Source organism: Trachypithecus francoisi, unplaced genomic scaffold (genome assembly GCF_009764315.1).
Source record: "Trachypithecus francoisi isolate TF-2019V2 unplaced genomic scaffold, Tfra_2.0 Lachesis_group17, whole genome shotgun sequence".
NCBI lineage: Eukaryota > Metazoa > Chordata > Mammalia > Primates > Cercopithecidae > Trachypithecus > Trachypithecus francoisi.
Genome location: NW_022681462.1, coordinates 81952122 through 81979742, shown reverse-complemented (window position 1 = coordinate 81979742; position 27621 = coordinate 81952122). Strand labels below are relative to the sequence as shown.

Below are 27621 nucleotides of genomic sequence, written 5' to 3'. Positions count from 1 at the left end.
ACAAAACTGTTTCTTTTGGGGGAAAAAGTGTATAATTCAGTGAGACAGGCTGTCTCTAACAGGCTCCTCTGTTTCTGCCTGTAAAATGAAGGTGTTCCACTGTGCTTTATCCTAAACTCTGGCTTTCTCCTCATTCCCTTGGTAATGGTGAGTCTCACTCTACAGTCTTAGTTAAGATTCCCATATTTATATCATGTTTATGTCTAGCCCTCATCTGTGTTCTGAGTTCCTAATAAGTACCCTTGGATTGAGTTCCTTGACATTACCATGTGGATATCTCACTAACACTTCAATTTCAGTATCTGAAATTATACTCTGCATCTTGTCTGTCAGTCTTGCTGCTTCTTCTGACTTCCTTTTTTCTATGAACACTACCACTATCTTCGTTACCCAGAATAGAAACTGGAGATTCTCTTCTTGTCCTTAGGCCTTATGCCTCATCTTTGCTGCATTTTATCATTTTTATTTCCTCAATGTCTCACCTACCACCAGCTTCTTATTCCTACTGCATTTCATCTCAGTTGAGGCCTGCTAATTAGTGTCCTTCTCTGCCGCCTGTCATTCACACCGTCAGGTGCCTCTTCCTGAAGCATTGCTTTCATTCTTGTCATTTCTCTATTCAGATACCTTTAGTAACTCCCCATATTCCCTACAACTTTTAACTGGCTCAAACCTCCTTTTTAACCTTTTTATATACTTCACTCTTCACATGCTAGTCTCTAGTCAAACTAAAGTACTTGGCATTTTCTGAACATGCATTGTGCTTTTCCACCCTGGTGTGTTTTGCTGATAGCATTCCCTCCTTTTGAAATGACATACTTCTTTATGTCTTATCAGCTGAAATCCAACTCATTCTTTATGTCCTCTACTCAGATTTCACCTACTTGAAAAGCCATTCTAGATTATCTTAGCCTAAAAGAGAACCTTTCCCTTATCTGTACTCTTCTATGGTTTGTGATATACCGTAGCTTTATTATCATGTTTTGTTCCTTTCTCTTTTTTTTTTTTTTTTTGAGACAGAGTTTCGCTCTTGTTGCCCAGGCTGGAGTGCAATGGTGTGATCTCAGCTCACTGCAACCTCCGCCTCCTGGGTTCAAGAGATTCTCCTGCCTCAGCCTCCCAAGTAGCTGGGATTACAGGTGCGCACCATCCCCGGCTAAGTTTTTGTGTTTTTAGTAGAGACAGGGTTTGGCCATGTTGGCCAGACTGGTCTTGGACTCCTAACCTCAGGTTATCCTCCTGCCTTGGCCTCCCAAAGTGCTGGGATCGTAGGCGTGAGCCACCACACCCATCCTGTTCCTTTCTCAATTGTAAATACTCTGAGGGCACAAACGGTTTATTCTAAGATTCTTCCAATCCTTATAGCACCAAGAATAGTGCATTAGTTTCAGTAAATTCAATTCTTATATTTGCTGAATATCCACTATGTGCATTTTCTGAAAGCACTTAAGATTATGGGGGCAGTAGATCTATAAAGAAGTGATTATGATTTCAAACGGGATAAAGTAGATGTTGTGACTGAAGTACTTTTGGATCCTAGAGCAAGGAGGGGTGAGATAAGTTGTGAGAAATTACTATGGCATGTTCGCTGGAAGCTTGAGAATTTGTAGCTAGTGAAACAACCCAATAGTTGCTTAGATTTGGAGGTGTTCAGAGTCCAGGTAAAATGCTGCTTTCTCAGATCTAAAATTGACACCATTCGGTGTAATATGACATTTTGATTTTTAGATTAAACTTTGAAAAATTATATAGTTTATTTCTGAAATCTTTGTTTTTTGTTTAAAATTGTTTTTTAGAGACAGGGTCTTGCTCTGTTGCCCAGACTGGAATGCAGTGGCATGATCATAGCTCACTGCAGCCTCAAACTCCTGGGCTCAAACAATCCTCCCACCTTAGCCCCCTGAGTAGCAGGAACTACAGGTCCGCACCACCATGCCTGGCTAATTTTTAAATTTTTTGTCAAGACAGAGTCTGGCTATGTTGCCCAGGTTGGTCTCAAACTTACAGGCTCAAGTGATCCTCCTGCCTTGGCCTGCCAAAGTGTGGGAATTATAGGTATGAGCCACTGTGCCTGGCCCTGAACTCTTTGAAGTGTAGAATTAAATAATTAGATTTTTATAGTACCGGCTGATAGCCATACTTAACATTTCTGTGATACGCTGATTTGGTTTTTTTTTTGTTTTTTTTTTTCTCCAGTTGATTAAAGAAGACTGTCTCCATCCTGGTGCATATGTTGAACTTTTCCTGTGGTTTGTTTTTGTTGCAGATGGTGTGGACGGAAAGCAAGCTCGCAGAACCAATTCTAGCACTCCCTTAGGGGAGCTTTTTGATCATGGCCTGGATAGTTGGTCATGTGTTTACTTTGTTGTAACTGTTTATTCCATCTTTGGAAGAGGATCGACTGGTGTCAGTGTTTTTGTTCTTTATCTCCTGCTATGGGTAGTTTTGTTTTCTTTCATCCTGTCCCACTGGGAAAAGTATAACACAGGGATTCTTTTCCTGCCGTGGGGATATGACATTAGCCAGGTGGTAAGTATGTGTTTTAAATTTTCAACATTGCCATGATGCTTGTGGAAAGCTTTTGTCATTGCTTCTTTATTGCTCTTAGGCTTTCTTGATTAGAATTGATATGTACTTTAAAATTTTTTATTTTTATTTATGGAAAATTTCAAAAAAGTAGAATAGTATAGTGAATAGTAAAGCAGAGAGAATAGTTAAGAAAAAGTAGAATAGATCCTAATATACCTACTGGTTAGCTTCAGCAGTTAGCACACGTGGTTATTCTGGTTTCGTGTATAACCTCCCTGAGCCCTTTCTCAATTATTTTATTTGTTTTTGTTTTGTTTTGTGTTGTTTTTGTTCTTGAGATGGAGTCTCACTCTGTCACCCAGGCTGGAGTGCAGTGGCGTAATCTCAGCCCATTGCAGCCTCTGCCTCCCGGGTTCACGCGATTGTCCTGCCTCAGCCTCCCGAGTAGCTGAGATTTCAGGTGCCCACTACCATGCCCGGCTAATTTTTATATTTTTAGGAGACACAGGGTTTCACTATGTTGGCCAGGCTGGTCTCAAACTCCTGACCTCAAATGATCCTCCTGCCTTCACCTCCCAAAGTGTTAGGATTACAGGCATGAGCCACCATGCTCAGCCCTTCTCAATTATTTTAAAGGAAATTTCTGATATTATATGATAAATACTTCACTATCTCTAAATAAGAGCTTCCTTTAAAAAAAATCACAATGCCAGTATTACACCAAAAATTTAACAATTTCTTAATGTTATTAAATGTTCATTTGAACTCTTGATTTTGTAAAGAAAGATATGCACATAGAATTGAATGGTTGGCTTTTTGTGTTCATTACCACCTTTTCAGTGTGTAGGGAGATTTCTTTTTTCTTACTTTAATGGCCTTGCTATTAACTCTCCCTGCCTTTGAATCCCAGCTTTTTGTGTTGCCATTTTGCCCATTTGCACCTACGTCTCCAGTAAAGAAATCAGAAGTTGGAGTGTTTGTTGAAGGAAGTGGTTGGGTGGGTAAATTTGGATCATCTTACAACTTAACCAATTTATGAGTTGCTGTTAAAGTGCTCCAAATGATGGCCAGTTGCTTGCATTGTCTAGAAGTTGGTTATTTTATAGCATTGTTGGCTAAAAGATTTTGTTTGTTTGTTTGTTTGTTTTTGTTTTTGTTTTTTGTGACGGAATTTCGCTATAGTTGCCCAGGCTGGAATGGCGGGATCTCGGCTCACTGCAACCTCTGCAGGGTTCAGGGGTTCTCCCGCCTCAGCCTCCCGAGTAGCTGGGATTACAGGCATGCACTACCACACCTGACTAATTTTGTATTTTTAGTAGAGATGGGAGTTCTCCATGTTGGTCAGGCTGGTCTAGAACTCCTGACCTCAGGTGATCAGCCCACCTTGGCCTCCCAGAGTGTGGGATTACAGACATGAGCCCCCATGCCCGGCCAAAAGATTGTATTTCTAAAGGTAAGAAGACTTGCCACAAAAGGTAAGAAGACTTGCCACATACCAAATATAAGCATACTTCTTGCTTTTACTAAACTGTTTGACTTGACTTAATGCTGCATAAAGCATGGTGACTCCTGATCTTTCTAGCGTTAATGCTTCTGTATGCTTTTGTCTGCATTTTCCTTCCAGACTATTTCTTTTGTCTACATAGTGACTGCGGTTGTGGGAGTTGAGGCCTGGTATGAACCTTTCCTGTTTAATTTCTTATATAGAGACCTATTCACTTCAATGATTATTGGTAAGAAGCTCCATGTTGAAGCCTGTTTTAACCATCACTTTGTTATCAAAAGAGCCGGTATTTGACTATAACAAACAACAACACCCTTTGCCTCATAAAACCTCTAGGAGGCAGAACAACCCTACAACCTTGTAGGATTTCAGCCTAACCATTAAGAAAAATAAGGTTTCTTTGTTTTTGGGGTTTTTTTTGTTCAGCATCAGCTACTTCTAATCAGAGGGAAATACCAAAATAGATCACACAAGCCTGATAAAGTGACTATTCAGATTAAGCTAGGCTGTATTGGAGGGTCCACATTTGGTATAGGTTTTATATTTATCTCAAAGTTGAAAATTACTAGTTTGTATGAAATACAGGACAGATGAAATGTAGAGATTATTTTATAATGTATCCACTCAAAAAATTAAGCTTCTATTCCTCTCAGATATCCTCCTTAACCCACTGATTGCTAAAGATTTTTTATGGTGGTAATCTTTCTGTTTTGATTTTAGCTAAAGGGGATATCTATAGGGTAATTGACTGGGTGGAGGACAGTATTAGTGGTATGGAAAGAGGTAAAGAGAAATCTAGATTGTTATTTTGGGGCCCCAGGAGTGGCACTGAGAACCTTTGTAGAAGTAAAAAGGTATATGTGTGGGCTATGTCCTGTGTCCTGTTCTCTTATCTAAAAAATAGGCCAGGCACAGTGGCTCATGCCTATAATCCCAGCACTTTGGGAGGCCGAAGTGGGAGAATCTCTTGAGCCCAGGGGTTTGAGACCAGTTTGGGCAACATAGTGAAACCCTGTCTGTAGAAAAAACTGAAGTTAATCAGGTGTGGTGGTGTGCACCTACCTGTAATGCTAGCTACTTGAGAGGCTGAGGTCAGAGGATCACTGGAGCCCAGGAGTTGGAGGTTACAGTGAGCTATGATTGCATGTGCCACTGCACTGTAGCGTGGGTGACAGAGTGAGACCCTGTCTCAAAAAAAAAAAAAAAAGAATAAATTAAAAAAATAACCCTTTCCCATTTGGTGAACCTTGGTAATGGAATGGGAATTAGGTAAGGCTTAGAAACTGTTTAGAAGACAGCATATTAGGTACTGGCTTTCAGAAAAGGAATGGTTTGGGCTTTTTTCTGTAGCTCTGGACTACATATTTTAGGAGCTATCTTGAAATCTATCAAATGTTCATTTTTGATGCCTGTATAAACTGTTATTTCTTTACCTCAAAAAGGCTATTTTTCTTCTCCAATTATGTAGTGACCCTTTTGATTGTCCCATGGGCAGGTTTCCTGCATGTTGCATTTAAATGTTACATTTAGATAAGACAGAATCCTCTGGTATATGAGATATATTTTTTAATGTTAAGTGTGTACTCTAATAGGCACATAATTTTCTTTATAATGTTTCTACTTTTATATAATAAACCCCTATGTACTGTTATCCAGTCTCAACTATTTTCAGTACCAGTGCCAATCTTGTTTGAAATGCGCCAGTACTCTCTAGCCCCCTGCTTAGCCCCCGGGTTGTGTTATAATATACAGTTTATTTTACTTACTGACACATTTGCCTTTATATTTGACCAACCATGTGGTTGGTGTTCTTTCCCAGAAGTTTGAAGGACTTTCTTTAGGTTTTTTTATAGTGCAGGTCTGGTAGCAGTTTATTCTCTCTTTTTACTTCTGTGAAAATGTATTGATTTTGCCTGATTTTTTTCTTTTGGCATTTTGAATATATCATTTTAATGTCTTTTGACATCCATTGTTTCTGAGTCAGCTCATATATCATTGTCACTCTGTAATGTATTAGTTTTCTCTTGTTGCTTTCAAGGTTCTGTTTTTTGGCTTTCAGAAGTTTGACTATAATGTACTTAGGTGTGGTTTTCTTTGTGTTTGTCTTTCTTGGTATTTGTTGAGCTGTTGACTCTGTTGGACCTGTAAATTAGTATTTTTGACTGAATGTGGGAAGTTTTCAGTCACAGTTTTACTTCTTGAGATATTTTTTCTTCCCCTCTCTCTTCTCTTCTGGGACCCCACTTACATGTGTGTTATACAGGTTTGCTTGATACTGTCCTAAAAGTAATTTTCTGCAGCTTTATTAAGTTTTCTTTAATCTCTTTATTCTTTGTAGTGGATAACTTCTATTCATCTATCTTTAAGTTCATTGCTTTTTTTTTCGTCTGCCATCTCCAATTTGCGGTTGAGCCCATCTAGGAAATCTTTCATTTAAGTTACTGTACTTTTCCCTGGGTGCAGTGGCTCACACCTGTAATCCCAGCACTTTGGGAGGCTGAGGTGGGAGGATTGCTTGAGGCTAGGAAGTCAAGACCAGCCTGGGTAACATAGTGGGATCCCATCTCTACAAAAAATAGAAAAATTTAGCTGAATATGGTGGCACATGCCTGTAGTCCCAATTACTTGGGAGGCTGAGGCACGGGGATCACTTGAGCCCAGGAAGTCGAGGCAGTGGTGAGCTGTAATTGTGCCACTGCACTCCAGCCTGGGCAACAGAGTAAGACCCTGTCTCAAAAAAAAAAAAAAAAAGTTACTGTACTTTTCAGCTCTAGAGTTTCCATTTGGTTTTGAAACTTTCCATTTGTCTGTTAAGATTCTTCTGTTCATTATTATCTATCATATTTTCCTTTAGTTCTTTGAACATATTTAACATTGCTGCTTTAAAGTCTGTCTACTGAGTCCAACATCTGGGCCCACTTAAGAGTCATTTTCTGTTGACTGCTTTTTTTTTTTTCTGTTTCTTTGCATATCTAGCAATTTTGTTGTTGTTGTTGAAAACCGGATATTATAGATTACATTTGTGGAGACTATAATCTGTTCCGCTCTGAGGATTTTTGTTTTTTTGTTCTGATAGGCATTTAACTTGTTTGGACTCAGATGAAAAAATTTGTCCCATCACATTGTATATTAGCTCTTGTCTCTGGTTATTTTCAGCTTTTAGCTGCTGCTTTTTTAGCTGGGTCTCTTGGGGGTCTCCTTTGTGTCTGTGTAGTTTAGTGGTCAGCCAAAGATTTGGGCAAAGTCAATACTGAGATTTTGGCGCTCACCTCTCTGTGATTTTCTTGCTTCTGGAGTTTCCCCATCCTGAATCTTCAGCTGCTCTTCCAGCAATTGTGTTCTGCCCCTAACCCTCAAGCCAGTAAGAGTTTTGCCTTCTTCAGCCCAGTCTGAGTGTGGGTTGGAAACACACTTAGTGAGAGAGACAACAGACTCACATCTCACCAAGAACACCTCTGTCTTTCAAGGACAGCATGTCCTCTACTTTCTGCCTTCTCTTTCACTCTATTCTGTGGGGTCTTCTATTTGCTTGCTTAGTTTAGCATCCATACCCAGAAATTTGGGCAGAGTATATTCTCAGATTTAGAATCTCAACCCTTCTGCATCTCTCTCTTCTACAATACCCCCCACCCTGCTTTCTAGTTCCTCTGCTGCTCTGAATTATGTTAACTGCTTCCACAAGCTGGTAAGGAAGACTGGCTTTCCATCATCTGGGCTGGGACAGGGTAGGCAAGCCACAAACTCAGAGTTGTTCCCCAGTGTTTCAACCGTAAATGTTTCTCGAATTTCTCTCTGCCCTTGAGTATTTTCTAGTACCTTCAAGTAGTTGTTTTAAATATCTTTGTCTGGTTTTTAATCATTATTTGTGAGAAGAATTGTCCTCCCTTTTTATGCCATCATTAACAGACACCTTCCTTCCTTTAGATTATTTTAAAGCAAATCCCAGATATCATTTCTTTTCATCCATAAATACTTCATTGTGTATCTCTAAATGATAAGAATTTCTGTAAAAGAACCACAATCAATGTGTTTCTATAGCTGCCGAGTACCTATATAGTTGCCTTTGGTTGGTATGCCTTTTAAATTTCTGTTAATCTGGCTGAGCACGGTGGCTCTAATCTGTTAATCTGGCTGGGCGTGGTGCTGTAATCCCAGCACTTTGGGAGGCTGAGGCAGGCTAATCTTCCAAGTTCAGGAGTTTGAGACCAGCCTGGCCAACGTGGTGAAACCCCATCTCTACTAAAAATACAGAATTAGCCGGGTGTGGTGGCGTATGCCTGTAATCCCAGCTATCAGGAGGCTGAGGCAGGAGAATCGCTTGAACCTGGGAGGTGGAGGTTGCAGTGAGTCAAGATCGCGCCATTGCCAGCTTGGGTGACGAGAGCGAAACTGTCTCTAAATAAATAAATACGTTTTTAAAAAATGTCTTTTAATCTATGTAGCTTTCCCCTATTTTTCCTTTGAAGTTTATGTGTTGAAGAAAGTGGGTCATTTGGCCAACAGAATTCTTAGATTCTACATTTTCCTGGTTGTGGTCTCATGGTATTGTTTAACATGTTCCTCTACCCCTCACTTTTCCTGTAAACGATAGTTAGATCTGTGAGCTTAGTTTGATACAGGTTTAATTTTGGGGGTCGGGGGCGTGCTGGAGAAGAATACTTATTAAGTAGTGGTCTTTCTATTGCATCACATTAGGAGGCAGGTAGCGAGTTTAGGTTTTGTATGTCTGTTCCATCTGCTACAAAGTTTGCATCATCACTTTACCATACTTATATATATGTATATATTTTAACCTGCTACCTTAAACTATTAAGGGTTAAACTTCACCTAATAATATTAATAGACATTGATTATCATGACTTAGGAATTCATTCATTCAATGGATAGGTAAGGAAATCAAGTTTTTAGTTTTATGATAAAATGCCTCATAAATACATACTGATAATTTGAAAGCAAATTTGATAGTACAGAATTTTTACTTAACCTCATTGATCTTACATTTTTATCTCCTTTAAACTTACGACAAAATCCTTGGTTTTCAGTGACACAGAATACTCACTTGCTTTATTCCATGAAGTACAACAGTCTCATAAAACAGTACCTAAACCAGCAAACAGAGGAAAACTGAAAATTAAGATTTTGTTTATTTTGCAGTTTTATTTGTCCTTATGACTTGTCCCACTAGGTGTGTCCAGTCAGTTTACTATATTTTAAAGTCACCACTCTGGTTATGCCACCAGCTGTGGATTTATACATCTAGGTTTTTTTTGTTTTACTTTAAAAATTACTTTTTCTTTTAAAATTCATTTTTCCTTTATAATTATGTAAAATATTTGTGATAACAAAGTCAAATTTACAGAACAAGGTATATTCAAAGAAGTCTAGCTTCTATTGCTACCCAATCCTTTCTTTCCTCATTGTTTCTTTCTTACTATAAGTAAATATTTGTGTTTCATTTTATCACCCACTTTCATAGATACATGGTAGCATTCCATTCTATATGTACCATACTATATACTGTGCCTTTTTTCCCCGGCCCCCTTGCTTAATTGTATATCCTAGCGATCACTCCATAGTGGTCTATAAGAATCCTCCTCAGTCCTCTTCCAGCTACCTGGCACTTCACTGTGTGGATGTACCATAGTGTGTCTAACCATCTCCCTATAAATAGACATTTGGGTTAGTTCCAGTTTTTGCTGTAGTACCAATTGCTGCAGTGAATAGTCTTGTACATCAGTCTTTTCGTGTTTTTGCCAGGGTGTTGAGGAAGAGGTCCCTAGAAGCAGAATTTGCCTTTCTCTTACTATGAATGAGCTTTTCAAGGTTTAAGAGCCATTTGTATGTCTTTTTCTGTAAATTTTACATCGCTCAAGCAGGTTTTTTTTTTTTCTATAGGGTTATTGGCCATTTCCTTTATTTTTAGAAACTCTTCATGGATTAGGTATATTAATCCTTTAATATAGATTATAGTTTTCCCCATTATTGTTTCTCTTTTTAATTTTTCTTAAGGTACTTTTTGTCTTGGTGGTTTTAATTGAAGTACCTACTTAATAAATAAACTGGAAATGTAAGGAACGAAAATATTTTTATGACCATGCTATCCTTGGTATCCTTGGATTGTATCTCATTCAACTTGGTCCTTTTTTTTTTTTTTTTTTTTTTTACAAATTCTACTCTGATTTTTCTTTAGCTGTTAAGTTTCCTATGTTATGAAGTCTGGGCCTTCACTTGTGGCAAGATGAAAAGCAGGTCTGCATATGTATGGTCTCTATCACTGTTCTCTACTTGAAACATAGAGCTTCATAGACAAGTATTTAACAATTAAGTACTCGTTACAGAAAAGTATGTTAAGTACTAAAGAGAAGAAACAAAAGATGCAGCCTTTCTCTTTGGCAACCTGTATAGAGCCCCGGCTTTCTACATGCTCACTATACTGGAGATAGTTATTTCAATATTTTTAAAACTAAAATTACTCTTGGTGGCAAATCTTTTGCTAGTTTGTCTCAGCCTATTTCCGACACCTCAGAGCTACGAGTCATTTTGCGTTAATTCATTTAGCCTTGGCTTCCCTCCAGTGCTTCCCAGCTTTACATGGAGTAAGCTGCTAAAAATTTCTGAGAACACTGAGGACCTCAGGTGGTCTCCTCTTTCCTTTCCCTCTCAGTTCGTCTAATTTGGGGAACTTTGTTCCCCTCTAAGTTCGTCTAATTTGGGGAACTTTGTTCTACTTGGGCTTGGAAGTAGCAGAGTACTTCTTTTTTAGAGATAAGATTTCTGTTGGATTTTAAGTTAAGATTAAGCCAAATGTCTTAGGAATTGTTTAGAAGGAATGTTTTCTACCTTTAAGAAATCTTTAAGGCCATAGCTGCATTGACCCTCAAACCAAGTAGAGTCACCAGTAACTGGAATAGACAAACTGGGGCTAATATGTTGCATGACAATGGAACATCCAAATGAAGTGCCCAGCAGCTTGCCAGATATATTGATTCGGAGTTTGAGAGAGAAAATAATTAGGAACTTATATCACTATAGATCATAGGATCAAAGAATTTTAAAGATGTAAGGGACACTAGAAACTAGTTCAACCCATCCCCATTGTACAACTGGAATCTAAAGTTCAGATTGTTAGAGTTTGCCCAAGAGTCCGTAACTAGATTTTGCAATCATCTTTTGTAAGCTTGTAATTGAGCTTTAAAAGAAGATTCTCAGAGAGAGAGAGAGAGAGAGAGAGAGAGATTGAGAGTATAAGTACAGTGGGGCACCCAGAAGTAATATGCAGGAAGTAGAATTGCCAACAAAGGATACAGAATGAAATGGTGAGATGGCTAGTGGAAACATAGGGAGAATGGCATCACAAAGGCAAAGGGAGGAAAGAATTTCAGTTTAGTGGATAGTCAACCAAGGCATTTCACTTAGGAGTCAGGAATGAAGAAACGACACTGAATTTGAACATTAGGAAAGCTTGGTAAATTTCAAGAGTATAATTTCTGCAAAGTTGGAACACAGTGAATAAAAAAGTTCTAAGAAATTGAGGACAACTGAAAAGTTTAGCAAATGATAAGACAAAGCAGAAGATAGTAGATAGTGAGGACGGTAGAATCAATGGGAGGGTTTCTTGGGAAGGCCATCTTTATTTTAAAGTTTTTGGGAAGAGAACCAGTGTGCAGATGGAAGTAGCTAGGGGGAGAAATTGAAAATGCTAGGAAGACTGGGTGCGGTGGCTCATGCTTGTAGTCTCAGCTGCTCAGAAGCCTGATGTAGGAGGATTGCTTGACCCAGGAGTTCGTGACCAGTCACCAGCCTGGAATATACCCAGACCCTGTTTCCAAAAAAAAAAAAAAAAAAACTAGGAAAGTAAAAAATAAATGTGAAGCAACAGGATTCCCCCTTTGAGTAGCTCATGCTTACTGTGCAGTTTTGGTACCCCATACCGTTCCAGGTATCTTAACATGTCATAACTCATTCACTTCTCAAAGCTCTGTGGGGTTGCTACAACTGTTATCTCTATTTTATAAATAAGGAAACTGAGGCAGTAAAACACCAACTTGCCTGAAGTTCCATAATCAGTTCATGGTACAGCTGAAATTGAGGCCCAGCTGGCTCTTTGAGTCTGCCCTCTGAATCACCAAATTATACTGCTACTCTTCCTGTTGTAAATGTTGTTTATAAATGTATTTAATTTTATTACAGAAGTAAACTTGAACCTGAAATGTTTGGGGTCTAAAAATTTGTTTTGCATGATTCAGTGATAATGTAATAATCACTCTTGAATAAGCATAATAATTGAATAATTATTCCCTTTAGGTTGTGCGTTGTGTGTGACTCTTCCAATGAGTTTACTAAACTTTTTCAGGTAAGCATTTTATTTTTCAAATGGGCAAGAAATATGAAGTTTTAGCAGTTGTTAGCTGAACTTAGGGATCTATTTTCCTTTTGGAATCAGGACATTTTGAAAAGGTCACAAAACCTGTATTTTAAGTCTAGAATGGGGTAGAATAGTTTGGGGTGTCTGTGGTGGGTAATGTAGTCATTGCAAACACAGCACAAAACTACTAGTTCTTTTGTTATGGTTTTGGACTAATCAAATAGTCTTCTAATGAGGCCAGGCGTGGTGGCTCACACCTATAATCCCAACACTTTGGGAGGCTGAGGTGGGCGGATCATGAGGTCAGGTTTGAGACCAGCCTGACCAACATGGTGAAACCTCTCTCTACTAAAAATATAAAAATTAGCCGTGTGTGGTGGCGCGTGCCTGTAATGCCAGCTACTCAGGAGGCTGAGGCAGGAGAATTGCTTGAACCTGGGAGGCGGAGGTTGCAGTGAGCCAAGGGCGTGCACTGCACTCCAGTCCGGGCGACAGAGCAAGACTCTGTCTCAAAAAAAAAAAAAAAAAAATTTAGCAAGATCATAAAAATTCTGAATGTGTATAGTTTAGGACCAAACTGGACCTGTGCTGACTTGTCTTAAATAGCCCTTCTACAGAACTTCCTGTCTGGGTTGTGGGGAGAAGGGAGTTGCTCAGGTGGAGTTTCATTTCTCTGATCTATGTGCTTCTCCACTTTTGCTCAGCCACACTGAATTTGCCTATTGTGTCCTGAATATATTTTGCTCGTTCCTTCCTTAGTAATTTTGCTCCCACTGTTTCCTTTGCTCCTTTTTCTTCTGGTTGAAACATTTTCTTACACTTCCCACTTCATCCTTTAGTTCTGAAATCTGCATAGCAGAATCTTATTTATGTTAAACCAAGCTCTATTAAACTTCTTCATTTATTGGAGCTGGCAGTCATTTATAGAAGCCATACAGTTTAAAGCTCTGAAGGAGGTAGAGATTATTTCTCTACATTTTCTCCTCATTTTATAACAGCCAGGCTCTGACTGGGCAACATATTGCCCAAGGTCGTGTCATCAGTGGCGGAAGCAGGACTGGAATTTGGAGCTCTCTTCAGCTGAGCAGACATGTATTGTATAACCTCCTGTGTGCTTAGAGACACTGAGATGTGGTATGCCAGTCGCACCTCAGAGTCTTTCATGTGAGCTCTGTCTCACTCTAAGTTCTCTATCACTTTGTGTCAAAGCTGCACTTTGAGGTACTTTTCTAATATTTTATGTTCATCTTATTTCCCCCATTAGAATATCTCATAGAACAAAGTCCAAATTTTATTCATCTTTATATTCTTAGCATAGCAGTTGATAGTTTGGTTTAAAGAGAAAGAAATGGGATTAGAGGTCAGAAGATTTCAGTTCTAACCCTGGCCCTGCCACTTGGTAGCAAGTTTTGTAAATTTAAATTCTCTTATCCTCACTTAGCCTGTCTGTAAAATGGGATTAATGATGTTGGTTCTGTCTATGCCACAAGATTATTGTGAGTATAAAATAAGTGTATAAATAAGAAAACTATAAACTACAGTACAAGTACTATATAATTTATATGTAATAATGTTCTTTATATTACTTAATTTTTTAATATTACTTGTTTTTTTTTTTCCAGAAGCTATAAAAATAACACCTTAAAACACAATTCAATCTATGAAGCTGTGGTTCCCTTATTTTCTCCATGCTTGCTGTTCATTTTGTCTACAGCCTGGATCCTTTGGTCACCTTCAGATATTTTAGAGCTACATCCTAGAGTATTCTACTTTATGGTTGGAACAGCCTTTGCCAACAGCACAGTAAGTTTTTTTTCTTTTAAAAATCATAATATATATTAGGAATGTATGACAGAATTTGATCATTTGAAAAATCTTTAATATTAGAATAAACATTTTAATTTAAAGATTTTTATTTCAGAAATTTGAAAGAATAGTAACCTCAAAAACTGAAATGCTGAAAATTTTTTTGTTTTGCCCTTTGAAACCAATAGGATTGGAGACTACAGTAGTATTTTGGAACTGTGGCACACTTGAATTTTTTATTTTGGTTGCCTGCTGAAGAATTCATGGAAAAAATTTATAGATTCCCTTTAGACTCTAAATATATTACCAGTATGACTGAAATGGCTGTAGACTTAAATGATTATTCTAGGAAGCTTGGAAGAGATTTTTGAGAAAGAGAAAACACACACTTTAAAAATCAGCTGATTTTAAGATTAGGAACGTGGAATTTAAAACTTTGTAATAACATATTTTTATAAATTCCTTTCCATGCTGGACTGTGCAAGAGAGCAGACAGGAAGCAGAGATCAGGAGTTGAGAAAAGACCCTGATAGTCCTGAAAGCCAGAAGGTCTGTGTTCTAGCTCAGGCCAGTTCCTTAGAAGTTTTTATTTTTATTTTGTAACTTAGCTACTCATCTTATGTTTCCATGTTTGTAACGTGTGTAATATCCCAAGTCCTGCTGACTTTATAGGGTTTAAACATCTAAAAACACTAATGCATTGTATAAAAAGTATCTCTGAAAGAATTATATTTAAGTAAGCTCTTCAAAAATAAAGAAGCCAAAGAGGTTTTGAGATATTAATTATGGCAACGGGACTGAACTGGAGGTAGCACTTCTTCATCATTGCTATAAAGAAACTTAATCGTGTGGGGGATGTGGGAGGCTATTTTGATTTTTTTTTTTTTTTTACATATCATAGAGTCTTAAAATTGAGAGAAATTTCTTTTATTCAAACTGTTGCCCAGTGAAAGAATGCCCTCTATAGCATCCTTATTCAGTTATCTTCCCGCCTCTTCTGACACACACTGTGAGGGTGCATGGGTTTTTGGGCAGGGCCAGGGGTCCAGTCGGGCCCCCTAAGCATGAGAACTTCTGAACTTAGATAATGGAAGTGTGTGTGTTGGTTCAGGTACTTAAATGCTTTTCAAATGTTGGAATGACTAGTTTTAGAAGTGCTTTGCTAATGAAATTTTTCTTTTTTTCTCTCTTATTTTTTTAAACTAACGTCCAGTGTCAGCTGATTGTTTGCCAAATGAGTAGTACCCGGTGTCCAACTTTGAACTGGTTGCTGGTTCCTCTCTTCTTGGTTGTCTTAGTGGTAAACCTAGGAGTAGCCTCTTACGTTGAGAGCATTCTCCTGTATACATTAGCAACGGCTTTTACTCTGGCCCACATCCATTATGGAGTACGAGTGGTGAGTAATCTACAGCAAGATTGGCTCAATTTGTGTCTTATAAATGGAACCAATAAATGCCTGCGAGTAGAAAGGAGGCAATGGAAAATTTTAAAAAGAAAGTAGCTTATTATAGTAGCTGTAAGGGTTTTGGGATATTCTCTAAATTTTGGATAATATCCAGATGTTTAATTTCAGATATTGTTTCTGTAATGAGTATATTACTGTAATTGCAAATGATTTTAAGGCTGGATAATTATTGTGAGGAATTAGTTCCTATTGTAAGTGGGTATGTATAAGCCATTTTCTTGGTGAGTAGAATTGTAAACTGTTTGAGCCTTTAGTTATATGGGATCAGATAATCACATTTGTTGATTATCGATTTCTTCACTTGCTTCTTTAGCTTTAGGGGCATTTTTATTGTTCATTAACAACATTTGGAAAGAAACTATAATTGGTTGTGTAGTGCGTTTTCCCTCCCGCTGTCCAGTTTGCAGCAATTGTGGTGAGGGAGATTAGAATTTCAAACTGAAGGAAGACTTTTGCGTTATTTGAGGTTTTACTTCATGTATGTTATTCTTGAGCCCTCATCAGCAAAATTAATAAGTAAGGGGGAATATAGAAGAAAAGAGATTTTAAGAAATGTTTTGTAAGCTTGATATTTTCTTCTAAAACTAATTTTAGGAGAATGGACGAATACAGATATAATGAAATCAAACAGAACCATGTGGTTTTTCTTTCACTTAACATTCTTTTCTAATTATTTTACATATTTTAACATAGGCTGTGCAATATTCCACCAAGGAGATTACTTAATAATGACCCTGCACAGCACAGTTAATCATTTAGGTTGTTTCCAGATTTTCACCATTAGAAATATTGCCCTAGGCTGGGTGTGGTGGCTTATGCCTGTAATCCTAGCACTTTGGGAGGCTGAGGCGGGTGGATCCCTTGAGCTCAGGAGTTCGAGACCACCCTGGCTAACATTGCAACACCCTGTCTCTACAAAAAATACAAAAAAATTAGCCGGGTGTGGTGGTACAGGCCTGTAGTCCCAGCTACTTGGAGGGCTGAGGTGGGAGGATCACTGGAGCCCAGGAGGTCAGGGCTGCAGTGAGCTGAGATGGTGGCACTGTGCTCCAGCCTGGGTGACAAAGTGAGACCCTGTCTCAAAAATAAATAAATAAATAAATAAATAAATAGAAAGAAAGAAAAAAATGTTGGCGTAAACAATCTGGAATATTTTTGTTTCATTTACTTTATTTTCCGAGGATAATTTCATAGGAATGGGGTTGTGACAGGGTATTCACACTTTTATGACTCTTCAAACACTTCTATTTGGTGTGCTTGTTTTGAAAGGAACCCTGCTGTAAATCCATTTGAGAAACAAAATATCTTCTGTATTTTCATACACAGTTTTTAAGTGGGAGAGGCAGCTATCACGCTTGATAACAAGTTTATACCTTGCATATGTTGCTAAACTTGGGCTTTCTTCCCTTAGTGTTTCTCTACAAAGTTGCCCTCATTTGTTAGAACAAACTAGATACAATTGTTAAGGAGAAAAAAGCTGTGATGAATTGTGATATAAGACATAATTATTTTTGTTTTTATTTTTACAAATGTAACCTTATATGCCTTATAGCAACACTCTTGGGCCTTTTTCCTGGTATTTCATCAGTATATGCATGGCATAGAATATCCATTTGCCAGTGTCTTTTTAAATTGTTTTCATTTACTATAGCCTTTTAGAAGCATATCTTTAGAAAGCTACAAACATACCAAACCAAACCAAAATACGCTTTTCTTTAAATTACAAAGGTACTACATTTTCATTGTTAAAAACCTGGAAAATAAATAAGAGGCTAACTGGAAAACAACTTAGGATCATCTTTTTTGTCTGTCTTTGTGTTCTTTGACCACGTCTACAACTTCTGGCCAGAAGTTAAAACTTGCTAGGCCACACAAAACATTCACTTTAACTACTGAAATGTAAATAATAGGTATCAAGTAAATGACATACACTCCCTGGCCTTTAAGCTCTTGCCTTCCCACTAGAGATACCCTAACTAATAAAGCCTCTCCAAATTCATAGATCTAGTTTTCGACTATTTCATTGGGATTAGGAGTGATTACTTAGAAATGTTTAGCAAGCTGAATATTGAGTCTAACTATAAATATTATTACTTGATCTAGATACTACAGGTCAACTAATCCTCTAGTTTTTCAGATTTGGATGTGAATTTGAGTGCTCTGGAGGGTTCTGAAGTCTAGATTTTAGTTCTAAGTCCAAACTTTCCCAGGGTAGTTCTAGTACTCCCATTTAGCTGTCTAGCTCTATAGCTGTCCTAATCCAGAAAAACCTTTTCAGTATTTCTCATGATTTTTGCCATGTCAATAAATTGTTATCTCTAGGGTAAATTCTGTGTGCTTTTAAAAACACAATAAGGTACGTATTTGTCACTGTCTCATGTTCTGATTTTTCATAGGTAAAGCAGCTGAGCAGCCATTTTCAGATTTACCCCTTCTCATTGAGGAAACCAAACTCAGATTGACTAGGAATGGAAGAAAAGAATATTGGCCTGTAATAATCTTTCTTTGGGCAGAAAGAAGTACTGTAAATAAATGCTTGTAAATATTTCCTCCATCACCATTGAACTAGACTGATCTGCTTGACAGACATGGGATCTCAGTATGATACTTGGACAGCAGGAATGATACATGTAATCTGAACTTGTGAAATTTTGGACCTACTAACTCTCAGCCTATTTTATTTTTTATAAAACTATGTGACATTTTGGTTGAGCAGAATGTATGTTAGACCAGCAAAGTGTTCCTAGTGGTTCTGACTTCATGAGTTTACAATGTTGTGATTCATGCAGGGTTAAAAATGCTTTGCTTTTTGGTTTTTTTTTTTTGTTTTTTTAAATACCAAAATTGGTTTCAGATCACTGATAACACTCAGAAAACCATAGTGTGTTTTCCTATTTGGTACTTTGTAATAATGGGAATAGCAATAGTCCAAATCTAGTATAGGGAGAGGATAAAAAGAAGTCGCCTTCACCAAGAGATGCCAGTGATTACCAAACAATAGACAGTTGCCAAATACCGGTTTCTCTTTCCCCTGAAAATGGCTTTTGTCCTCAAATGGTAAGAGAACTCACACATTTAGCTAATATATATTTAGATTCTCTAGTATTCTAGCTCTCTTTATTATGGAACAGATCTTGATAAATGGTTTAATTTTCTCCTAAAGAGAAATAATCAGTTGAAAATTTGAGAATGGGTTGTAATTATAGCTCACCCATTGGGATCGTTCATTGTTTAGATATGGCATTTTCCCCCCTTCAGCTGCAGGTTCCTGAGATTTGGCGCCTGTGAGCTCTGATTGTAGGAATGCATGTGACAGTCCCAGTCTTATGATAATGACTTCTGAGGAATGCAGATAAAAGTACCTTGTAAGATAAATATGAATTGGAGTTAGGAATTTCATGAACCTCTCTATGACCAAAATTAATTTTTTGATTCACTTTGTCTGTCTGTCCTTCCCCTCTCTCTTTTTTCAGGGTAGGGTGCTGTGTTTTTTATTTCATACAAGATAAAACAGAGAGAAATTCTGACTTCCCCAGCTTGTCCATTTCCCCACTTGAAAACTTTTGATATATATGCCTTACTGAGTACATGCCCCCTTTAGTGTTACTGTGACTTGGAGTAATTTCTGAGGTTTACTGACAAACATAAAAATCCCTTTAATTTTAGTGTAGTTGTTGTGTAGACCATATTTTTTCATGATGTGGATATTCTGTTTCTTTTTTACTTGTCTTCATTTAATTTGGTGGTGGTGAAATTTACTTGCTGATTTTCTTTTATTTTTCACTGAATGAAGTTTGTGCTTGAATGAAGAGTGTATCTTAAACCTCCTTTTTTTGGACAGGCTGCACTTGGATAACATAGGCACCACTGTGTTGATAGTAATTAAATTCGTAACTATTTATGAATGTGACCATTGTTAAATTTAATTATAGTGTATTTCTTTGTTGAATTTCAATCTGCTGCTTTGTAAAAAATAACTGCAATTGATGTTTCATTTTTAAAATTTATAAATTTCAATCATTGTCATTCAAGTTATTAGAAATGAGTCACGGCACTAGCTCATGGTTCTATACTCATTTTAAAAAATTGTAAAGGTTGAGGTGTATTTGGTGACTTTCTCTGAGACACAGATGAACGTTGGAAATAGATGAGAAATGGATGCAGAAAAATGCAGATAATGATCCCATGTTTGTTAATTGCCATCATGGAAGTCAGAGAATTAACCAATTAAGTGACGATAACTATTTTTTGTATACCTTGTTCTTTGTGATCTGTAAAATTGAACTGAATAAAGTGTTAATTGGGGGTAGGGAAAAAGCTTTAAGATTTCTAAGCTAATTATTTTACCATTTTGTTGACCTTATACACAAGAATGAGATTAATATGTATTATATAAGAAAAGAACTGATAAATATTTATAAAATGACAGATTTGGACCACAGGCTTTCTTGACCTTGTACAGTATAGTAAAAAGACCCTTTACTTCTGGCATTAAGGTCACGTTCTATAGTTTGGGGGCCCTTTTACTTCAAAAGTGTGTTTCTGCCCTCTTTTGGTTGTATCAAATTTATTTGAAAATTGTTTTGTGCTGTACTGTATGACTTGTTTCCCTATGGTGGTAAAGAACGATGCCATAGTCAGTTTTATTGACATTGTTCGATGAAAGAAGAGTGGCTGTCAACAAGGGGAAAGTGAAATTGAGCAATTCACTGTTTCGGGATACTTGTGAACCTTTAGTGTACTGCGAACTCTTTTTCTTGTTTTAGTCTGCCACTCTTGAAAGTGCATCTTGAGAGCCGCCATTTGTTGTCTAGAGATATAGCAGCTGAAGCAGCACTTCATTACAGATAGCTGTGTGCATTTATGTCATGGCCAATTACTACAACATTTCCAAAGTATGAAAGGTCTGTCAAGCTTATGCATGATAATTGTGGGTGACTTCATGTCCCAGCCTTTCTCCCCAGCATACAGTGTGAGCTGCCTTTTGGGGAGCAATGCCATAATAAGGAGCATACGTGCATGTTTTCTGTACTTTCAGAATAGAGTGCCTTAGCTAGGCCAGAGGGTCGTGTTGTGTTTTCTGCTGACCAAAGTTGCATATACCTGTAAGAAGTGTCTTTTTAGGTTATGGTATTTAAAAAAGTCCTTTCAGGCTTATCAGATAATAATTCTCCTATATTTGAGGGGGGCATGGGATAAAAAGATTAAATAATACCTGGATAGAGAATGCTAATGCTGCCTTTTGTGATCCTTTAATATTATCCATGCTTTTCGTGCAGTACACAGTTTGACATTGCCACGGTTTACAGTGTCATTCTTCCACAAATAGGTAATTGATAGCGTTTATGGGTTTTAGTCTTAAGGGTAATAGAGTGAATAACTTCCAAATAAAAAGCTAAATATTCCTCCTTGTCATTTTAATGTCATTATTGAAATACTTTTAATTCTAATTTTGAAAACAAAGCTAAATGCTGATTGTGGTTAGGATGTTATAGTACTAATACCATCATGTTATTTATTCTAATGTAGAGGCACTGAGAGGAGGGGAGTGTATGTCTAGAGTTACCCGAATTCTAAATAGGTACCAAAAGAGTATTGATTATGACCTGGAGCCTGAGCTTTGGGAGAATATACAAAGGAAAAAGCAGGCGTAGTTTCCACTTTAAAGGGAAGAAGGGACTTTAACATCCTGTGAATTTGAAATATCCTATGAATTTGAAAGTTTCCTAAGTGTGGTTTTCAAAGAACTGGTTTATTTTTGTAGTCAGTCAAAATGCATTTGGAATGTACCTTGCTTCCATAACAGACTTTGACTCTATGACCTATGAAGAATAAAAAGATAATCTGAAGGTGTTTGAGTCAGAGGCACTTTTCCCCTTTATATTTTATATAGAAGCCTATTTGTAATTCTTCGTCTTCGTTCTTCACCTGGGTTTCCTCTTAACTACCCACCACCTAGGAGAGAGGCTGCCCTCTCAGGTCTTGCCTTGTTGCTCCTAGATGTTGCCACATTCAGACCTCCTTGATTGCCTTAGATCTCGACTAGTCAAGGACTGGGAACGTGCCAGAGGGAACAAAGTAAGCTTGATGGGCTGGAACTTTTGACTTTGGATCCCCAAAGAACCAAAACCAGATACAGAAATCTTTGGTTGTGTTGATGCCTGTGTTCAGAGTGGCCTTATCTTGACCTCAGTTCTGGATTTAAGTACCCTATAGAAAATTTGTGAAGTCAGACCAGAATTTTCTGTGTCCCATTGAGGTGTCCTTGTAAGGCAGCATGCCCTTTCTTGAACACCCTGTGGGTGAATAACTTGAGTAAGTTAGCTGCCAGCACTAGAACCTTCCAGGAAGAATTTTAACTAGTATGCTACATTTGAAGCACTTTGACATGTACATTTAAAGTGACAGTTTTAAAAGTAAAACGGTGTTAAATCTCTGAAACTTGAACGTATGATGCTCTGGGCATTTTAGGAAGCTTAAGTAAATTTCTGATTTTCCTTTATTGATTATGTAACCCATGTGATTTGCATATTTTAGTTTTTATGTTTGACAGTGCTACAAATGACTGACATTGGCAGGCAGTTATTGTAGGGTGTATGGTTAATCATGGTTGTCTAACTTTTCCAGAGAAAGTGGTGATATGCTTCTTCCTTGCATGGAGCTGTGGGAATTGGATTTGTTGGCTGTTCATTTCCAGTGTTTCTACAGTGCAGAATAAATGTAACTTTTTAAGCCTGCATGCTAGTAATATGCTTTGCTCTTTAGTAAACAAATATGCAAGAGATAATAATCTATTTTTTTTAAAGCAGGGATCTGCTCCCTATCTAGACAGATCTTTTAATGCATTAATATTTAGAGTAGCAAAAGAAGTTTTGCCATTTGTAGCTCTCTCACAGGTAGCTTAAGCAAGGGGGTTGTATTGCATATGCTTAGAAAGGCCAGGTTCCCAGAATTGGAAGGTGCCATGTACACTGATTTTAGAATATTTTAACAAAGGCTTGTCTCTAGGAAAATCCATTTGGACCGCAGCAGGATTGTTCTGGTCTTCCACAGATCATTCATATGGTCTTTCTCTCCAGAGAATCATTCTTAGAAAGCCAGGCTAAATCAGAGTAGTGCTGTTTTTAAAGCATGTATATTGGATGATGACTATAGAGTACCTTAATGCTATGTTGAAATTGGAAGCAGATTGCTCTCTTCAGCAGCAGATACTACAATTGAAGTCAGAGACAGTACTGAAGACGCAGGGAGTAGCTAAATGCTGTGGATATTTCATGTCTCTTTGGCTAATATCTTCTCTTGAGCAGTTTCTATGAGTAGCAATTACAGTTAGAATTTATTTTAAGGTTTTTATTAAAAGATACACAATTTGCCATGAATTCTAGATTCTCATATTCTTGACAAGCACTTTTTGAATATATCAAAAGTAAGTTCTTGACCTGGAACATATTTAGTTAGTGCTTGATGTCACTAACCAAGTTGTAGAAGGAGCCTGTTTTAATTCTGCAAGATCTGTGAATAGCATTATAAATCTGGGGCAGGTGCGGTGGCTCACACCTGTAATCCCAGCACTTTGGGAAGCTAAGGCACGTGGATTGCTTGAGCCGAGTAGTTTGAGACCAACCTGGGCAACATGGCGAAACCCTGTTACTACTAAAAATACAAAAAAATTAGCTGGGCATGGTGGCATGTGCCTGTAATCCCAGTTACTGGGGAGGCTGAGGCAGGAGAATTGCTTGAACCTGGGAGATGGAGATTGCAGTGAGCGGAGATCATGCCACTGCACTCCAGCCAGAGTGACAGAGCAAGACTCCATCTCAAAAAATAATAATAATAAAAATAAATAAATCTGTTTAAATTACTGTTGTCTTTCAGCATTAGACTTTGAGTTTAATAACTGTAAGTTGAGACTACTCACAATATTAACTTTTTTTGTAGGTTATTTTGTTGTTTAGATAACTTGCCTCCCTAGAGGAGCATTCAGGAGATAAAGACCTATCTACGTGTAATGATATGATCATTTCAAAAATGTGCCAAGAAAGCAGAATTCATTATTGAACTCTAAATTTCCGGGATTTTTTTTTTTTTTTTTTTAAATAGCATTTTCTCTGGGTAAAGGGAAAGGCAATGAATAATTGCCAACATGTAAACTCCCTGCTGCTCACCTTCCCCCGTCCCCCTCCATCTAACATAATACGGTACATTTGTAGCCAGTTGTAGAAAAAGAAATTGATATCTTTCTCAGTAAGGTTCCATGCCCTGTCACTAAGAATAGGTGGCAGGAATCATGGCCAAATCAAATATATGAGTTGTTTAGCTTGGTCCTGTTGCAGTTGGCTTTCTGTAGTGTTCTAAAACAAGAGGACGATTCCATTCCTTCTCAGGAACCTAGAAACAACACCACTTGAGCAACTGGAATATGTTTGCCGCAAGCAGAATATTTTGGGGAGAGGGAGAGTAGTTTAATTCAGGTAGTTTAATTGAACATATTAGTCATTCGTCTGGGCCTTGCTGTGTTCATAGTAGCAATGTATGTACCATTTATTTTATCTGGTTAGGTGTGATGTGTGTATATGCCTATTTAACATGTACGCATATATTCTCTACATAGGTATGTATGATATATTCATATATACATGCAGTCCACTTGAATATCAGCAAAATGGTCAGCCTTTATTAGATTGTTTCTTAATGTGGACTTAATCTGCATGTGGCCCTTACTCTGAAGCCTCTTCCTGATCTGGAGCCACAGTCTGTCTGTCTTCCAGTTCATCTCAGTCCTCGAGAAAGGCCCTTTAAATACGGCACTTCCCCATTTTCCTTTAACCATGGGTTGTGGGAGCCAGAAAGAGCTTTGAGAAAGATGGCTGCTTCCACCAGGGTGGAGGCTTCTAGGTCTGCATGATAGGGCCCATTTCTGGCCAGAGGGTGGCTCTGGGAGCAGTTATGCCGCGGGCTTGCTGGGGGAGAACTCTAACACTTGGCGGAAACAGTGCTTCATGGCTTGCTTAAATTACTTAGCTGGAATATTTTGAAGTGTCAGATAATGTGATGTATAAATAGAGTATGCCGATGCATTTCATTGTTTTTGCATTATCTGTATTAGTGTTTCCCATTGCTAGTCCAAATAATCAAGACCAGACTGTTTCTTGTCACTGGATTCTGGAAGCTTTGCCCTTTCCACTGGATTTATGTTTATTTCTGCTGCTGTGAAACCCCAAAGTAATGCAGTAGGTTTTAATTGAAAATTGTTTAATTCTGTTACTATTATTGATAATTATTTATTGTAATAAAAGTAAAAGTAAATAATTTTTAAATCCTTTTAATTGTTTTCAGATTGTCTTCTTTGTTTTCCTTGGTAGGTGCAAAAGGGGAGGGAGCTATGGGAGAAAACTAATATTCAGCCACTTGTCTCAGGGAATCATTGGTTATTTTAAAGCAAAACACTGAAAAGGTTTTGTTCTGTTTTTAGAAAGATCAGCCACTTGCTCCTGGGCATTTTGTGATCCTGTGACTTGTTTCAAAGGGCAGAATATGAGGCAGATGGCAGTAACAGCTTTTCATAGTATACTGCTCCTGACTCACCCAGAACTGGGTGGTGGCAGTCTCTATAGTCTAATCATGATGGGGTCACACCTGAATTAGTTTGTAAGGTGGTTTCTTCCTCAGAAGCATTTTCCCATAGAAAGAGTGTTAACATATGGTATTAATTTTCCAGACGAATCCCATAAAAACCTGTTAGACCACACTTAGTACATCTAAATTATAGTACAGAAACTATAACTCCCATTACATGACATTGCTTCTGAGGAGAATATTTCCCATTTTTACATCGATCTCTCAGCTCTGGCAGTAGGTACTTAAACAAAATTTCAGACCAGGTGCAGTGGCTCACGCCTGTAATCCCAGCACTCTGGGAGGCCGAGACGGGTAGATCATGAGGTCAGGAGATCGAGACCATCCTGGCTAACAGTGAAACCCCGTCTCTACTAAAAATAACAAAAAATTAGCCGGGCGTGGTGGCCCGCACCTGTAGTCCCAGCTACTCGTGAGGCTGAGGCAGGAGAATCGCTTGAACCTGGGAGACAGAGGTTGCAGTGAGCTGAGATTGTGCCACTGCACTTCAGCCTGGGCAACAAAGCAAGACTGTCTCAAAAAAAAAATAAAAATAAATAAAATTTCAGTAACAGGCTTGAAGACAGGAAGAAAATGCCCCATGTTTTAACCCAGGCTGTTCTCTCTTAATCCCTTTCCCTCCCATGCTCTTGGCTGTGGTAGCAGTTATTCCCTCCCTTTTATCTGCAAACCTCAAACACCTCTCAAGTTCCTGATGACAAGTACCAGGTAGATACTATGTAACCACTCTCGGGGCTACCAAAACTTAAAAAAAAAACAACAAAAAAAACCTATGCCCCCAAAGGGTCTTACTCCTCTTGCCACTCTCATCTTTTTTCCTCTGTTCACAAATTTCCTGAAAGAAAACTTTACAACTGCTCCTTCAATTTTTCTTTTCATTCTGAGTTTTCTTAAAACCTCCCAAAGTTTTCATAAAATGGCTGTTTCTTAGTCATGTTCAACTCTGCAAACTTTAAAGAGCGTTTTACTTCTTTCTAAGCCTTAGTTTCCTCATCTATAAAATGGGATTAATATTACCACAATTACACTATGTGAAGGATTGAATGAGAATAATGCATGTAGGGTGTTTAGCACAGTCAGTGGACTAAGGTAGGTGTTTGGTTTCTACTAATATCTAGTTCTCTGTCTTTTTTCTTTGAACTTTTTTCTTTTCTTTTTTTTTTTTTGAGACAGAGTCTCGCTCTGTCGCCCAGGCTGGAGTGCAGTGGCCGGATCTCAGCTCACTGCAAGCTCTGCCTCCTGGGTTTATGCCATTTTCCTGTCTCAGCCTCCCGAGTAGCTGGGACTACAGGTGCCCGCCACCTCGCCCGGCTAGTTTTTTTTGTATTTTTTAGTAGAGACGGGGTTTCACCATGTTAGCCAGGATGGTCTCGATCTCCTGACCTCGTGATCCGCCCGTCTCGGCCTCCCAAAGTGCTGGGATTACAGGCTTGAGCCACCGCGCCCGGCCTCTTTGAACTTTTTTCTTAACCATGTGACAGCTCATGACTTCCATGCCTCCTCCCCTCTCTTTCCTGCTTCATACCTTTTGAGGCAGTATATGAAGATGGTGGTAAGGCAGTTCCCCAAATTAAAAATCAGTAAGATTGCCTTCTCAGAATCTAATTAGTAAAATTCACACAAATGGAAAGATAGAAATAACCTAAGAAGTGGTCTAAATGTTTGATGAATTTGTCAGCATCCCCACATTCCAATTAAGGTGAGTTAGTGTAAACTTATTGGATGTAGAATTAAGTGTGACTAGACTTAGTAAGATATAAAATCAAATCAGTTCATCCTTCGTTTTCTGAAAAAAGGCTATAAATGCTGAAGGTGAATGCCCAGGTACCTTCCTTAGCACGGGAAGCCCATATAGCCAGATTTCTCAAAAACCTTCCCAGGGATGAGGGACTCAGCTGTTCTTGTGGCAAATTATCCCCATTGTGAGCCTCTGAACCATGGCAGTCGGTCCTACAGATCAAGGGACTTCTCAGTCAGAGTTTGATTCCCCTCATAGATCAGCCCACAGAGATGTGCTGGTCACAGGGCACGAAAACGCACACTGCCTGTGTGATGGTTGTACTTGCTAAAATAAATTCTATGTTTTTCTTTTGTGAGTTTATTAGTACAAGCCAGCCAGGCTTTTGTATGAGTTTTTTTTTTTTTTTTTTTGAGATGGAGTCTCGCTGTCACCCAGGCTAGAGCACAATCTCTGCTCACTGCGACCTCCACCTCCCGGGTTCAAGCGATTCTCCTGCCTCAGCCTCCTGAGTAGCTGGAATTACAGGCACACACCACCACACCCAGCTAATTTTTGTATTTTTACTAAAGACGGAG

The 27621-nt window shown here is 38.2% G+C and overlaps 1 protein-coding gene across 1 annotated transcript in view; it reads left to right on the top strand.

The window, feature by feature from the left end:
- SELENOI (selenoprotein I) overlaps window positions 1-24995 on the top strand; it is a 50388-nt gene extending 25393 nt beyond the window's left edge. The window contains exons 5-10 of the mRNA XM_033176338.1: window positions 2267-2529; window positions 4154-4262; window positions 12338-12386; window positions 14021-14201; window positions 15418-15600; window positions 18066-24995. Of these exons, the coding sequence (XP_033032229.1) occupies window positions 2267-2529; window positions 4154-4262; window positions 12338-12386; window positions 14021-14201; window positions 15418-15600; window positions 18066-18164 (884 nt within the window). The 3' untranslated portion in view covers window positions 18165-24995. The remainder of the gene's footprint in view (window positions 1-2266; window positions 2530-4153; window positions 4263-12337; window positions 12387-14020; window positions 14202-15417; window positions 15601-18065) is intronic.
- The last annotated feature ends 2626 nt before the right edge of the window (window positions 24996-27621 follow it).